This window comes from Uloborus diversus, chromosome 10 (genome assembly GCF_026930045.1).
Source record: "Uloborus diversus isolate 005 chromosome 10, Udiv.v.3.1, whole genome shotgun sequence".
In the NCBI taxonomy this organism is placed as follows: Eukaryota; Metazoa; Arthropoda; class Arachnida; order Araneae; family Uloboridae; genus Uloborus; species Uloborus diversus.
Window position 1 is genome coordinate 71,086,623 of NC_072740.1, and position 17,067 is coordinate 71,103,689.

The 17,067-nt window shown below is 32.9% G+C and overlaps 1 protein-coding gene across 1 annotated transcript; it reads right to left on the reverse strand.

Moving 5' to 3' along the window:
- Positions 1-1,889: 1,889 nt before the first annotated feature.
- On the reverse strand, positions 1,890-11,562 carry LOC129231045 (cadherin-related tumor suppressor-like). Its single transcript, XM_054865292.1, has 2 exons — positions 6,451-11,562; positions 1,890-1,925 (listed from the first exon to the last, which is right to left on the reverse strand). The coding sequence occupies exons 1-2, from the start codon at positions 11,560-11,562 to the stop codon at positions 1,890-1,892; spliced, it is 5,148 nt and encodes a 1,715-aa protein (XP_054721267.1).
- Between the last annotated feature and the right edge of the window lie 5,505 nt (positions 11,563-17,067).

A 17,067-nucleotide genomic window follows, 5' to 3' on the forward strand; every position in this document is an offset into this window, starting at 1 on the left:
TAATTTTTTACTTAAAACTATTTCTTTTTTTAGAACAACGTTTTCATTTATTCTTCCTTCGTTTCTTAATTGATTAAACATTTTTTTTTTTTTTTTTTGAGCAATATATTAAAGCAAACGGTTTCATTTTTGCTCACGTTTTTAAGATTTTTGCGCTTGAAGATACAAATATTTGTTAACCTTGTTAACCAAAAATGGAACAAGATAGACAATCAATAGAATGATCCTTTTCATTTTGCTTTTTAATATGATCAGAAATTCTCTTTTATGCTCTTTAAATCAATCGAATAGTCATGTGATCAAAGTTTGAAACACAAATTAAAATGCACTGTATCATAGTTTCCTAAGCCGAGGATTGGTCTCTTAACACTTTAATTACTCACTGCCTTAACATGAAACGAATAATAAATAAACAGTCTTTTTTAAATTTAGAGTAATGAAAAGATTCCGTTAAAGAATTTTTTAAATTTTGCTCGTAAAAGTCAAATTATAAGAAAATTCCTTTGCACTTTTTTTTTTATTTCTTTTTCCAAAATTAGCAGAGTGTAAAGTAATTATTCAAATAATGCGCAAAAAAAATAGCTCTCATTCACGGAATTTTACATAAAAACGCTTTATACTATTCAGATGATCCGCATAACGGTATTTAATAAATTTAACTGCCATTTGATAAATTTTCACCAGAAACCCTCAAAACCTTTTTCCCTCAAAAACATGATTATAAAGACAGATTTAAAAAACAAAAAATAAAAACATTCATATGTTTAAAAATAATGGAAAGAATGTTTAACCTCACATTTACTCTCAACCCTAAACAACTGCTTTTCTTCACTAGAACAATCATAGCGCTCACAAGCATCATATGAAGCTGGAATAGTGACCCCCTTTGTAAAGTGCTCCTTTAAATAATAATTGGCAAAACATCATGTACAGTGAAGATCAAGATAGTAAAAATGTTATGGTCACCAATTCCGAGTAGGAGCAAATTTATTAATCGCCAATCCTCATCGGCACTCTTGTTTTAAACAAAAAATGTAACTAAAAACAAATTAACTTTTAAATTGCTACTAAAACATAAAAACAAATCAGTTTAAACGAAGTTTACTGCAACTAATTAGCATTAACATTGATAATACAGTAGGATTGGGGATAGTGGTGACTGGGTGGCAAACGATGCTAATACTTTTATTCGCCACTTTTTCTATTTAGTCATTGTAGCCAGTGGCAACCGCAAATCTCGATCTTTAAGTAAAGGACCATTGCGTATTGAAAGTTTTTGAAAAGTAACAATTTGTACGTGTTACGGGTGAGATCATATGGTCACGCACGCAACACGTAAAATCATTATATTTTTAACATAAAAAAAAGTTTTCGAAAGTTGCTACTTCATATTCTGAGAGGTAATGGTTTCTTACATTTGAAAATTTAAAAATTAAAAGATAGAAGTTGAAAATTAAAGGAGTAAAGTGCAAATATAGGCGCAAAAACGTCACACCCGTGCAAAATGGGTTGAGGCAACCTATAATAACAATTGATCTGACATGCATTTTGTCTTGTTTCACTCATTGCATTTAGATAATGGGTTATGGGTTTGTAAGTACGAAATGTTTTTTTTTTTTTTTAATTTTGATGATTTTTTAAATTTTTTCTCCATCACATGACAATTCGATTGACCTGAAATTCGACTGATCTAAAAAGCATAAGAGAGAATTTGTGATCATATTAAAAAGCAAAATAAAAAGGATCTTTCTATTAATTGTCTATCTTGTTCTATTTTTGATTTTTCAAAGTTAACAAATATTTACATCTTCAAGCGCAAAAATGTTAAAAACGTGAGCAAAAATGAAACCATTTGCTTCAATATATTGCTCAAATAAATATCCAATCAATTAAGAAACAAAGGAAGCATAACTTAAGATGTTGTTCTAAAAAATAAAGTTTTAATTTAAAAAAATAATAAACAAAGATTTCATTATTAAAAGTGACTGCTTATCTAAAGATTTTAAAATTTGAAATCCATAGTTAATATCAATATTTTTTTACATTACGGAGCAAAAATTTTTAACGTATTATTATTAGTTATGAAAGTATTAGGGATTTCATTAGTATTTAGTAGAAATGAAATTAATTCGAAATTTGAGGCCATGAAATCACGAATAAATTTTAAAACTTTTGATATAAGATTATTATGCATGCAGTAATGCATTTAAAGTAAAAATGTTAGAACGCATACTTTGTCAGTTCTAAAAATTTTAAATCTTTCATTAGTAAAAATGACTGCTCATCTCAGGGTTTTAAACTATGAAGTGCAGAATGATATGAAATGATTTGACCTAAAACGCATGCATTAATACACACGCAGCAAACATTTTGGACGCTTAATTTGTCAGCTCTAAAAAAGCAAAAAGTATCAGAGATTTCATTAGTAAAAGTGATTAACTTCAAAAGTTTAAGCTATGAAATCAAGAACAAATCTAAATAATCTGAATAAAAATTATTATACACGTAGTAATACACACGTAGTAAAAGAAAAAAAAATTGAACGCATAATTTGTCAGCTCTAAAAATAATTACAGATTTCATTAGTGAAAATGAGATAATTAAACTATATATTTTGAATTTTAAAATATTTGATGTAAAATTCTTACTCATGCTGATAGACAGCACGTTACAATTTTGAATGCATTTTTTGGCTCTAAAAAGTATCAAATTTCATTAATGAAAATAATTGCTCATTTCAAAGTTTTAAGAAATGAAATCGAGAATGAATTTAAATATGTTTGATGTGAAACTTTCATGAACGTAGTAGCTTTCTAATGCAGAATATTTTAGCTCTATTACTCTCCGGGAAATGATTTATTTAACATTAGATGAAAACTACAACTGAACTCAAGTGGATAAGGGGATTTAAGCACAAATGCCCTTCTTTTTCATTGAACTTCAGTTGTTTATGCACAGTTGCACGAAAAGCGAAAGTTTGCTAAGTCAAAAATAACATTTGTAAAAATAACGTTCATTTCTTCTTGTCCCGGTAAGTGACTACAGACAGGGAACAGTTTTGTTGGTCACAAAAGCTATCACATTAAACAGATTCTATGCATGATCGATAAAAGCGGTAAATGTAAAAAAGTCTTTTCTATTCGGTTATTGCTAGCAAATTTTACAACTTAGTGGACTAAACAATTCTAGTAACAAAAACAAAAATTAATAAATAAATTAGCAATACCGTATACATATGCGTTTAAGTCGACCCCCTTACTTTTAGGAGGAAAATCGGAAAAAAAATTCGAAAACCCGCGTATAAGTCGAGCCTCTACTTTCTCAAAAAAATCGGGAACGTTTTGCCGCTATTTTTGAATATAAGGGTCATTATTCAAAAAACGTAGGTTTTTGAAGTTAGAATTCATGAAAAAAAAAATCTTCAATTTTTTAAAAAGTTACTTTATATTGTTCCTTTTAGGCACCTTTTTACTCTCACATAGTTAATCACATTCTTTATTGGTTATTTTGTAACTTTCTTTTATAGTTAAAATTTTAAATGTGGACGAGGGTAACGGATAGTGTAAATATATATTTTAAATGTTATTTTTAAACTTTTCATTTAAATAAACATTGCATCTTGTATGAAGAACACGATTTGAACTGATTAAAATGTACACATCTTTCTTAAAATGGATTTTTAAAGAAAGTTGTATGCTCCGTTTCTGATTGTATATCCTCCATTACATCTATACTGTATCGGAGGATACAGAAATGGAGGATATAAATACTTATGTTTTGAATGATCACTGTGTTGATTTAGGGTTAACGCAACATATTATTTAGAATTTACTTTAAAAAAAGTGATTCAATTTTAACTATAAAAAAAAATTTTACACAAACAATTCTTTCCTTTTTAACTCAAGAACGGAGGATAAACAAAGTTAAGGACCTATTTGACTTCAAAAAGAATAATGCTATTACTTAATTAAATCATGAACGGAGGATACAAGAAATACTGTGACAAAGGTTCAAAAGATTATGAATACTATATTTTTTTTCTTTTATAACATAATTCTTTTAACCTATTAAAAAAACATCAAATGATTTGAATTTCACCATTAAATCTGTTATATTTTTTTGTATTGAGTAAATAAATGAAAAAGTACATGGGAAGAAATGTGTTGGGACATGTAACGGAGGCATAAAAGTATCCCTCCGTTCAGTGAAAAAAACAATTAAAAAATTTTATAACATCATTTATTTGTATTGATCATTTTCAAAATTTGTTATACTTTTCTAAACCTCATTAAAAAGTGCTTAAAAATAAATATTTTTGAAACTAACCACCCTGGACCTAAAAAAGCGCGTTTTTTGTAGAATGACCCATAAACGTTATAAAAAGTAGGAAATGGAAATTTAATGAACATATTACATTTTTATGTTGAAATACGTTAAATTTTTACTTTTGCACAAAAAGGGTTCACTTCTGCGATCGCTATTTTTAAGAAGGGTTTGATTTTGCTGTTACGACTTTTGTTATTAGTTCCTTTTATTTTGAATTAATAACAGTAAAATTCTGCTTTGTAGTCATATTACATTACTTTTAAAAAATGAGCATTAATTCGCGACGATCAGGAAAATTCACAAATACCGTACTTTCCGCGTAGTCGGCCGTTAACTCTAATTAATTAATCGTTATTTCAGTCAGACCATGTAAAGTTATAGCAGAATGTGTAAGTGTTTACTTCTTTCATCTGTTTTTTAAGAATTGTTCTGGGAAAATCTTCGGAAATTCAACTCCCCCGTATATGTCGACCCCCTAACTTATAACACCAATTTTTGTACTAAATTTTTGGACTTATACAAGAGTATATACGGTAATAGTAAGATCCCCACACATATAAAGTTGAATCGTGAATATTTATGGTTTTCTATCAGAACATATTCATATTGTATTTCCGTAATATTTTTAATTGAAATTCAAATTTTTTCTCTTCAAAATTCAGTGGACATAATTTTAGCAGTGATTCGTTATGTTAAGTCAATGTTTCATAAAAAATGTTTATTTCTTCTTGTCTCGTAAAGTGACTACCCCTACCCCTTATACATTGAACAGTTTTGTTGGTCTCAAAAGCGATCGCATTAAACAGGTTCAGCGTACTATCGATAAAAACGTCTTATAGGGAAATTAAGCAGTCACACTCACATAAGGGTGAATCGTCAGTACTTATGGTTTTTCAATCAGAAAATATTAATGAATTGCTTTTCTGTAATATTTTTAATGAACAACTTAATTTTTTCTCTTAAAAATTCAGTGGACACAATTAAGCAGAGTGTTTTTTTGTGTAGAAAAGAAAATTAAAAGACTTTTTTACGACATAGAAAAGATGTTTAATTATCTTTTTAAATCTAAACTGCGTGTAAACGATTTTTTTTTTTTAATCTGTTAGTCTAAATTGATACAGAAAAGAAATCAAATAGGAATAAACAGGTGAAAACCTTAAATGTTCGTATCAAAACAAATGAAAAAGCAGTGTAAGAGAAACCTTGTGACACCACATTTCGGAATACTCTCCATTGGTGATATACAATACGGTGAAGGTATGAAAATTCGAGTATGTAAACTTACATGTGCATAAATGTTTTATTTTATGAATTATTTTATAGTACATCGCTTTCAATTCAGACTTTAAAATATTTCTTCACTTACAACTTCTACTAAGAGCATATTTTTTATGTCTGTTAATTTTTAGAGTTTTAATTAAGCAACATCATAACAAACATATTAAACCAATACAAAAAGTGTAAATTCAATTACAAATAATTCAATAGAACCAATAAAATACTTAACATTAAATAAGAATACCTTTTACTACTCTGTTCTCAAAACATTATTTTTGATCAGTACAATGATTTGAAATTACATTTATTTCTCTATACTTTAATTTGTTTATTCTTATTTATAACATGCATCAAGTTTAAAATTTGCATGTTTAGGGCAAAGCTTGTGGGCTTTGAATTTTAAGAGCAAATGTAATAGAATCAATAGTAAATAGTTAAAAATTTGTTTGTTTGTTTTTTTTTCTAAAATTGGCCATTAAGTCCGAATAAAATATATATTTGTGCGAAAATGTGATGAAAATAACTGGAATTGGTATTACATGAAATGAATTTGCTAGCATTTGTTTATCAATTTGATATTTACTTGATTCAGATCTTAATCTCATTAATCTATTGAAGATGAAATTTTTGAAATTAGTAGTTCCTTATTACTCTGTTTTTTAATTTGCAGGGAATAGCGTCTTTGGAAGCTGTAATGAAAGTATTTGATAATATTTTTTCCCTCCTTTGATTGTACAGATAATCTAATACATGAGTTTCACTTGACTCCTGTATTTTAAAAAATTAGCTTTAAATAAAAACATTGAAACAGTTTCAAAGATAAAAATGAAAATCAAAAGATCTTACCTTGGCTTTTGAAGTCTTAGGGCTTTGTGCAGCAGTGTCAACTGCAAATACGTCAAGGTGAAAAATCCTGGTGCCTGATTCACGGTCTAGTACAGATGCTGTTGATATAACTCCACTGAATCTGTTAATAACAAAAGCTCGATTCACTGGTGCTCCAGCTGAATTTTTCACTGCAGTCAGAAAATATTCCACCTGATTTTCAGATTCTCCATGTGGATACTCTGCGCGTACACTTAAAACGCTCGTTCCTACTGGTTTATTTTCTAGAACTGAACTTGCATATTCTGCTGATCCAAAAAATACAGGACCTTCACTGTGTGATTCTCTCAAAGTACCTATAACTGTAACTTTATTCCTAGAGGATTTTCTGACAGAAATCACAGCTTGGTCAGTCGCTTTGACCGTGAGAGTATATGTCACAGCTGGACGATCAATGGCACGGGATGTATACAAATCTCCAGTAAACTTATCCAAACTGAAAAGAGATTCATGACTTTTCACACCTTCTAATTCATATGTCACCATACCATTATTGTTGGCATCGGGATCACTGGCTGACAACGTCATGATTCGATAACCTTTTTCCACATTTCCTGGTAAAACTCCAGCATCCATTGATACAAATTTAGGAGGATTGTCATTGATATCTTCCACAATAATAGTAACAATTTTTTCTACTGAAAGACGCATAGAAGGATCTTCTGCTAGATCGGTTGCAACTACTGTCAAACGAAATGTGTCACTAAATTCCCTATCAATATTTTTAGTAGTATAAAGCACTCCAGTTTCTGGTTGCACTGCAAAATGGTTGCCTGGTGGCTCTTGATGAGAAATGTTAAAAAGAATTTTCCCATTTACCCCTGAATCACGATCTTGTGCTGTCAGAGTCACGACAGGTGTATTAGGAGGAATGCTTTCTTCTATTTGTCTAACTACTGCTGTGCTTGAAAATCGAGGAGCATTGTCATTTACATCTAGAACCTTAACAACTACCTGCAGTGTGCTAGTCAATCTAGGAGTTCCACCATCACTGGCAGAAACATTCAGTACATAGTTATTCTTGTCTTCATAGTCTAAAGGTCTGGCTAAATATAGTGAACCAGAAGCTCCATCGATTCGAAATGTTTCTTTAAAATTACCAGAAGCTACAGAATACGTGATTAAGGAATTCACCCCTAAGTCGGTATCAGTAGCAGAAAAAGTAACAATTCTAGAACCCATTAGAGCATCTTCGCTGATGTTGATTAGCTTTGTCGTAGCAATGTCAAATACAGGAGCATTGTCATTTTCATCTAAAATGTCTATGCTGACTGTTGTCGAGGCATTGAACGAAATGTCTTCACCCAAATCTCGAGCCATTACAGTCAAAATAAACCTACTAGTAGTTTCTCTGTCTAAAGTCTTGGATACAGTAATTTGACCAGTAATATCATCTATATCGAACACTCCATGCGTATTACCATGAGTTATAGAATATTTCAGAAGTCCGTTTACACCATCATCAGCATCCACGGCTGCAATTCGGATGACTTGGGTGCCTGTAGGAGATCCCTCTGACACAGAGGCATAGTAAGGAACACGAATAAATTGAGGAAAGTTGTCATTCATATCGGTGACATAGACGGTAATTTTTACTTCATCTCTCAGTCTCGTAAACCCTCCATCAATGACTACAGCATCCATAATCAAATAATCATGGCCTGATGCTTCAACTAATTGTTCCCGATCAAAAAATCTCAGTGTCCGAATATATCCTGTTTTTGGATTAATTATGAAATCACTTTGGGTGTTAGTTATTGTGTACGTAAGCTCAGCATTTCGACCTTTATCTAAATCTTCAGCAGATAATCTTCCGACATAAGTATCAGGAGGCTCATTTTCAGCTATGAAAAATTCAAAAGTTTTGTTATCAAATGTTGGGCTATTATCGTTTTCATCTAATATATGTATTATTATGTTAGCGGAGGAGCTGCGAGGGATATCTCCTTTATCTTGAACTGTCACCGTGAGAGAGTAAAAATCTCTTTTTTCACGATCCAGTGGTCTTTTCACGTACAAGTAGCCATCCGGAAAAATACCGAATCTGTTTTCGCTATTACCAACCGTTAAAGTATATGTTAGCTCTTTGTTTTTTCCATAATCAGCGTCTGTAGCTCTAAGAAGGAAAAATCTATCGTTAACGGGAACCGATTCCAGTAATGATGTTTCGTAAGCAACATGATCAAACACTGGGGATCTGTCATTCACATCTTCGATTATAACTGTCAAATCTAAACTAGATTGCAGTGAAGGTATACCAAGATCTCTCGCTATAACTGAAATTTTGTATTCGATTCCTACTTCAAATCTAACTGGTCTATTTAAGTAAAGCATTCCAGAATTTTTGTCAATGTAAAATGTATTATGTGCTTGTGCTGAATTTAATGCAAATTCTATTCTTCCATTGGGACCCATGTCCAAATCGTGAGCTTTTACTAAGTAAACTTCATGTCCGACTGGCCAGTCTTCTTTTACTCCAATTGGTCCTCTCGGATATTCAAATGTAGGTGTAAAATCATTCAAGTCAGCTACAGTTATATTGACAGTTGTTTCTGCAAATCCCAAAAAGTCATAGGCCACTACTGTTAGATAAAATTTTGATTGAACTTCTCTATCTACAGCCCTACTCGAAATTATACGCACTGTAGTACTGATTCCGGTTGATTCTTCAATTTGAAATATGCCATTGGGATCACCTTTAGTAATGGAATATTTTACACCGGATCTAACAGATCTACTCACTGATATTCTTCCAACTTCTCTTCCTAAATTTGGCTGTAAATTTTTGTTATCTTCGTCAATTATGAAACTGTAACCTTTACTATGATCAAACTCTACAGTTCTATACTCATTATCTCTCTCATCAACATAAATATAAATCACTGCTTCATCTGACATTTTACGGTCATCAGTATTACGAACTGAAACAATTATTTCATATTTAGACATTTCACGTTTATTGATGTGAGCTTTGGTCTTCACTACTCCTGTTGATTCGTCAATTTCAAATTTACCATTGCCGCCGCTAACGATATTGAATAACACTTCAGCATTTTTTCCCACATCTGCATCAATTGCACTTAAACTAGCAACGATTGTTCCTGGTTTATCAGTTGGTTTCAAGGCATAAAAATATTGTTTCGGGTAGAAATAAGGTTTATTGTCGTTAACGTCAATTAATGTTATTCTAACTGTTAGTGTAGAAGAAAGTGATGGAGTTCCTTGATCTTTAGCGATGACAACTAATTCATACATATCCTGGCCCGCATCCCTATCAAGTTCTTCTCTGAGAGTCAATCTACCATATGTTGAATCTAGAAAAAACTTTTTTGGATAAAGTCGTTCTACCTCTGGATGAAACAAATACTCAACACTTCCATTAGTTCCAAGATCATTATCAACGGCAGTTACTACAGTTATTAGAGAATTTGGAGGTGCACTTTCAATCAATGTAACATTGATGATAGGTTCAGCAAAGGATGGGGCTTCATCATTTTCATTAAGAATTTGAATTCTAAGATAGGTGTATTGCCAACGAGGATTTGGACCTCCATCTCTAGCTGAAATTTTGAGCTCAACAAAATCTTGATCTTCCCTATTTAATGGATTACATGTTGTTACTAATCCAGTGTGTGCATCAATATCGAACCAACGCTTGTCATTACCAGAGACGATAGCGTAGTAAATGTCAGAATTTACTCCTGTGTCTTCGTCAGTAGCGCTAATTCCTGCAACGTAGGTGCCTACTGGGACCATTTCGCTAAGAACAGCTGAATATTCGTTCTTTTCAAATATTGGCTCATGGTCATTTACATCATTTACATGGATTATTAAATGAGCTGTGGAACTTCGGCTTGGTATACCGCGGTCTATTGCAGTGATTGTCAAATTGTATTTGCTAATTTTTTCTCTGTCAAGAACACCGTTTACTCGAACTATGTCAAAGCTCGGAGTGGATTCAAGACGAAAATGTCCCAGTTCATTCCCCCCTTCAATTTCTACAAGTGTTTCCCCATTAGAGCCCTCGTCCAAGTCGATTACACTAACTGCGGCAACAACTGAACCGTTCTGTGTATTTTCATCAACAGTTGCGTAATTAGCAGTGGATGGGAAAAATCGAAATCTTATGCTTGGATCGTGATCATTAGCATCTAACAGATTGACCGTAACATACGCTCTTCCGTCTTGTCGTGGTGAACCATGATCCCGAGCAAATACAGTAAAAACACAGCTTTTGGGACATTTTCCTTGTGTTGGACAGTTTTGTTGACATTTTAACGTTTCTAACGTCGTAATAATACCTGTCTGAGGATCAATAGTAAACTGGCTTTCATTATCGCTTAAATAATAACTGAGTTTGCCATTATCTCCAATGTCGATATCAGTTCCACGAACTTGTAGAACAAAAGAACCAGGTTTTACACTTTCATTCAAACTCACAGAATAGTCGCTATGGGCAAACATTGGCGGATTGTCGTTCACATCTAAAATGGTGATGTTCAAAAGCAAGAAGCCAAAACGTGGGGGTACTCCTCCATCTTGCGCAGAAATATTGAGAGAATAAAAAGCTTTAGTTTCTCTATCCAATCGTCCAGTTGTTTCTAGGTGTAAATACGGCGTTTCTCCACTGGGATTAGTTGTTACAACTAATCTAAATTTTCCGTCATCGTTCCCTGAAACAATACGATAATCAGTTCTTACGTCGTTTTTACCGACATCTCTGTCATTTGCTGTGTCTAAAATCACTCTAGTTCCTATATTTGCACTTTCTGAGAAAGCAACTTGTATACTAGGCTCGGGAAAAGAGGGAGAGTTATCATTGATGTCCAAAATGACTATTCTAACTTCCAGCGGATATGTTGGGGAACTACTCAAGATCACAAGATCGAACCGTTCATTATTGAGAGCTTCTCGATCAATTTCCATAGCAGTTGTTATAACACCTGTCGAACCATTCAAAATAAACTCGGGCGGTCTTTCGTTGAACCGGTAGGTAAAATTAGGTTTCGTGGGAATGGTCCCCACTATTGTGCCAGGGGGCTTGCCTTCCTCAATTTCGAATGTTACCCGCATATCTGCTTCCCGTGATCTCATAGTTAACCCCGAAACCTCTGGTCCCGGACCTTCTCCTTCTGTAAAACGAACAAGAAACAATAACAGAGACAGAAATATCAACAAACAGTTCCCTTGGACTTGAAACCGAAGATTCAAAGGAAACCTTGCTAATAAGGGTGGCGGAGCACATTTTACTTTTAAATTTTTCTCCCTAAACCTTAAAGTTCTCATTAAAAAAGAATTACTTATGCTGTTTATTTCCCTAAAATCGTTGCAACCAGTGTTCATTATGTCAGTCCTTTTTTCGTACATATTGCATGCTTCTTTACGTCAAAAATTGACACTTAAATGAAAATCAAAATAAAGCACTTACCCTGCGTTTCACGCAACTCGTCACTTAATATTATCATCCAAATGAATTATAAATCTTGCACATGGTGCGAAGATATCTCATAAACGGAGCAATAAAAAGCAACATCCATCACAATATTGTAAACACTTGGGAATAATAACACAAATAAATTTTCCGGTAGCGTGATCCATTCCTTTGAACGAACTTTCACAATATTGCGATGTTTTGATTTAAATGGAATGATATTTTTCACTTGTCACTCAAAAGCTCGAGATCGGGATTTAGATAAAAGTGTAGTTATCCATTCAGCAGATATTGACGCTCACAAAATTAAGTGTGCAACCGATCGTAGCCGAAAGAGAGAATCGCTGCCAACCTTCCACACATTGTTTTTAAACACGCGGATGCTCCTAAGCGATCAAAACAACTTAGCGAGGGAATACTCTACGGTAGAAACGAGCAACAGGTCAGTCCGGCAAAAGCATACAGGTGGTTTGGCACTTGGTTTTCTATCGGTCCATTCCTCTGTCAAGCGCGAAATCAATGCCGTCAATGATCTTCAACGGAATCCACGATGTTTAGATGCGACTGTACGCCAGGGTAATTTGCCTGCGTTCCGGTGGATAAATAGTTAAGCGAGCTTGGCCGTCGACATATTCCTCTGGAAACTGTTCCGAGGTCAAGCTTTCAACTGACGCTCTCCGAAAACTTACACGGCTGGTTGCTTCAGAAAGGCAGGTGCAGGGTTACCACGCAATCACGGAGACCGTCAAAAGGCGCCAATTCCAAATCGCGCCAGGGAAGACTTACTAAAGCGGAAAGTTTGACAAATGGGCAGGGCTGTAATTGAGCGGAATGTGAGGGGGCGGCAGTTTCCGTAGTCTCTGGGTAAATACTATAAAGCGAAAAGAAATGAAGTGCTTATGCAAGTAAATACTAATCTATGCCTTTCAACAGCTTAAAGCGTGACAAAAATGTTCAACGTTATCGGTATGTCCGAGTAACTGTGGGGAGTTGGAACGTTTCTTCCCCCACCCAGAAAATGGTAAATTAGGAGGTTCCTTCAAGAAGGAGGGTTTATGTTTTAATGGTTCCAAAATGGAAAAGAAAAACATGATGTCACAAAATGTGATGTTAAAAAAAAAACTTTTCAAAAAAATAAATAAATAAATTTGAATTGTACTCTGACAAATTTTAATGGCATTTTTCACAATCAAGAGTGAAATAGAAATCTTAAAAATAAACTAAAAGAAGAAAGAAAGAAACGAAAAGAAAACAACCCTTCAAAGAAATAATAAAGATACTCACAAATAATTGACATGTACCAAAAGTGCAATGCTAACTCTTTTAAAATAAATAAAATGCAATTACATTTGAATAAGGACAGCAATGCAACCCTAAACAACCGCATTGTTGTTTTTTCGGGGGGCGGGATCGTTAACTTCAACTTTCCCTCAACGTATATAAACAACAATTTTTGATCGAACATTTAGTACCATTGTTCCGAAATAGTAGTATCTGCTTTAACTTAATAATAGAAAAATATTTCCAATTTCGATTCCGGTAATATGGTAGCCAGTTTTGCAGCTTAGATCCCCCCCCCCCCGCTCCCGCCTCACACCCAAAGAAAAACTGGAAGTTGAAATATATTGGTAACGCAATGTTTTTTTTCACTATTACATAACATGAACTAGAAAATAACAGCAAACTTCGGATTATATACACTTTTTTGCAAATAAACTCGAACATTGAAGAAGGCGGGGGTAAAACCGCAGCACCCCCTGCATATGGCACTGTGCATATCTATATAACGATGAAGATGCAGAGAAGAAATCAATAGGATGCGAAAAGATTTAACGTTTGCAAAAATAAATACATAAATACCTAAGTTTTTACGAATTTCACTGTTGATACTGCATTTAATTATGTGACTCACTATCTACTGCTCACAAACACAAACAGAATAAAAGGAAAAAGTCAAAGTACGACAAAGCGAAAACAGTAAGCAATCTTAATAACAAAAAAAAATTAACAAAATAAAAATAAATAAAGATCTTTTTTTCAGAAAGTGTATTGCATTAAAATTGATGTTGAATTTCAGTATATTTATATTGAATAAACAATCCGTCGAGCCTATATTGTCGGTTATTAGCATTGATGAAATTTATGAAATAAATGTAATCAAAATATCATGCGAGGAAAACATTTTTATAAAGACTTTTACGAGGAGATTCCATGTTTTTTGCAAATTCTCATAGGTAATGATTAAAGAAATAGCAGGATTTGCTAAAATAATGTTTCAACATTTTAAAATGGTAATTTAATTATTTAAAAACTTTTTGAAAATACTTCACATGAAATTGAACCGGGGGGGGGGGGGAGATAAATTGCTATATCGAGCATTTAATTTGTTTCATTTTTGTCTCTCTTTCAAACATTTCCGAAATGGTTCTGTTCATGTCAATATATTTTTAAAGATTCAATAAATTTCCACTTTGAATTGGAAAAATATTCAGTAGAGCCTTGATTCAAGTCTTTTTACCGGACCTCGTTTAACCAATGTCGATTTTTACTTGATTTTTTTTTTTTTTTTTTTTTGTAAGTAAACAATATCACTTCAAGGGCACTAGAACTCGCCATTTATACTACAGACATCGAATTTTCCTCCCATTTCTATCATATATGCTCCCCCCCCCCCTTCCCAGATACACCAGTGAACTTTTAGACAACTAACTAAATTTAGTTAGTAAAATGCTATTAAATTTGTAGGTGATGGAATCTGAAAGCAAAGTATTGTTTTATTCAGTAATTATTTTTTAAGAAGGAAAATTCAGCGTAAAAAAATTGCGTTTGACCGAATATAGATTGTTACAACCAAGGAAAGTTTATATCAGTTTTGAGACTGATTTTCAAATCAATTACATCGTGAGCAAAATTAACAAATGAAAATCCTACCTGAAGTCACCCCCGATTTCTCTCTCCCTCACTCTCTGTCTCTGGCTCTATTTTAATACCATTTCACTCCTTGTGATGAGGTAAAATTGGTGCAATAGTAAAAACATAATTTCAGAGAAAAATTGTGAGTTTAATTTTTTCACAAAATGATATTACGGAAACAAAAGTTTTAAATGTATGGAAACCTCATAAAAACAAGGTTTTACAGGTATTCGTAACCATTGATTTTGATCGTATGACTGTGACTTATAAGTCTCTAAGTAAAAAGAAAGGTTTTCTTTCTTCAGGGAAAAAAAAAAGAAAACTGATACAAAAAAAAATGTTAAATTACCAAATTTTTTTTCCCGACATACCCATTACACCCCTCTTGATCCAAATAGTAGGTCTAACAAATCCATAAATGTCCATATAGTGTGAGTGTTGCACAAAATCAGGAATAATCCTCAAAAAGCCTTGTTTAGTGTAAGATAGCATTTACTTCGATGAGCGAAATATTAATGAAAAAATTGTAGAAATGTTAAAGTGCGCTGTAAGTAAGATAACACACATTTACCATGGTGACATTCATTTGAACATATACGGTTTTCATATTAAAATCAAGTTTAACGCGAAGCATATTTCAGAAAATATTTTCAGTTCATCTCGCAAGAACCAAAAAATGTATATAATATTCGCCAACGAAAGCATTTACTGCTTTTACGGAAGAGATCGACTAAATCTATACAAAGAAATGCACTATTTAAAATATCAATTCCGTATTTGGCCAGAAACAGGAACTACACTGGTGTGCAAAAATTAAGGACGATACGGTTTTTTCAATGTAACTTTGTACAAAAGCTTTCCAAATCAACACATTTAATACCGTAAGATCCCCAATACGTAAGGACATGTGTAATGTAAGTAACACTTACTAAAAGAGAAATCAGAACGATAAAAAGAAGCTTTATTGAAAAAGTACACTGTAAAAAAAAATCCGGAAACGTTTCTGAGTATATCGTGCAGCTGTGGTTCATGAAAGTTTCAAAAACGTTTCTGAGTATTTCGGAATCCTCTTTCTGTAATGTCCAGAAACGTGTCTGAGTATTTCGGAATCCTCTTTCTGTAATGTCCAGAAACGTGTCTGAGTATTTCGGAATCCTCTTTTTGTAATTTTCAGAAACGTTTCTGAGTATTTCGGAATCCTCTTTCCGTAATTTCCAGATATGTTTCTGAGTATTCTGTGCAGCTGTGGTTCATGAAAGTTTCGAAAACGTTTCCGAGTAATTCGGAATTCTCCAAATAATTTTCAAAAACGTTTCTGAGAATTTCGGAATCCTTTTTCCGTGATTTTTTCTAAAATATAATTCTTTATTATAGTATTGCATACCATATCAGTTTCAATTCTTTCATATCTAAGAGCAATAATACAAGCAATTTTAGTGGATTTTTTTTTTTTTTTTTTTGAATTTTTAATGACAAATAGCATGGTTAACAGCATAACATATGCACAGTTATAAATTTTTGAAAAATTATGAAATAATCTAGTAGTTTCATTCCTAATTACAAAATCGTCGGGGAATTGGAGGGGGGTACCTTCTGAAAAGTGGGGATTGCTTGTTAAACAATCTTAAACTTCAGTTTTTCTCTCAATATTTTCAAGACAAAACTATCAACATATTGTATTTTTAATGCAGAACTTAAAAACATATCTTGTATCAAACTTGATAGCTTTTATCTTCGGATAAAATTTGACAGGACTTACCTACCCTTCGCGTTTCGGAATTCGTTCACCTCAAGTCAATTTCTCTGACAAACAAAGTGTACCGAAAAGTACCAACAGAGAAATTGATGAATTTAAATATGACACCAAGTCCTCCTGCTGGAACTATTCGGGTTGATTCTTCTGTTCTTGCCCTTTTCCAGCTCATCATAAATATAAATACTTATTCAAAATAGGTTACTGATTTTATTTTTACAGTGTGTGCAAAATGCAATATATATTTTATTTATTAAAATATTGAACTCTATTACATGATTATTCCATTTCATATATACGAGAATCCCCCCCCCCCCACCATAAGAGTGATGGTGCACCTATAAAATGCTATGAAGCGCCCACCCCCCCTTGAAAAAGCAACCCCCTGAAAATGTCAATGGCACAGTCTGCGTGGTGAACGCCCCTCGTCTTCTCCCCATAATGTACATTGTATATTAATAACATAGTTTTTAAAAAATGA

What these genes read in the sequence shown, in the direction of transcription:
- LOC129231045 (XM_054865292.1), bottom strand. Translation starts at nt 11,562, where the DNA reads ATGCGGGTAACATTCGAAATTGAGGAAGGCAAGCCCCCTGGCACAATA. An exon ending in CTAAGACTTCAAAAGCCAAG is followed by an intron (nt 1,926 to 6,450) that starts GTAAGATCTTTT and finishes TTTATTTTTTAG; the next exon opens with AACAACATCTTAAGTTATGC.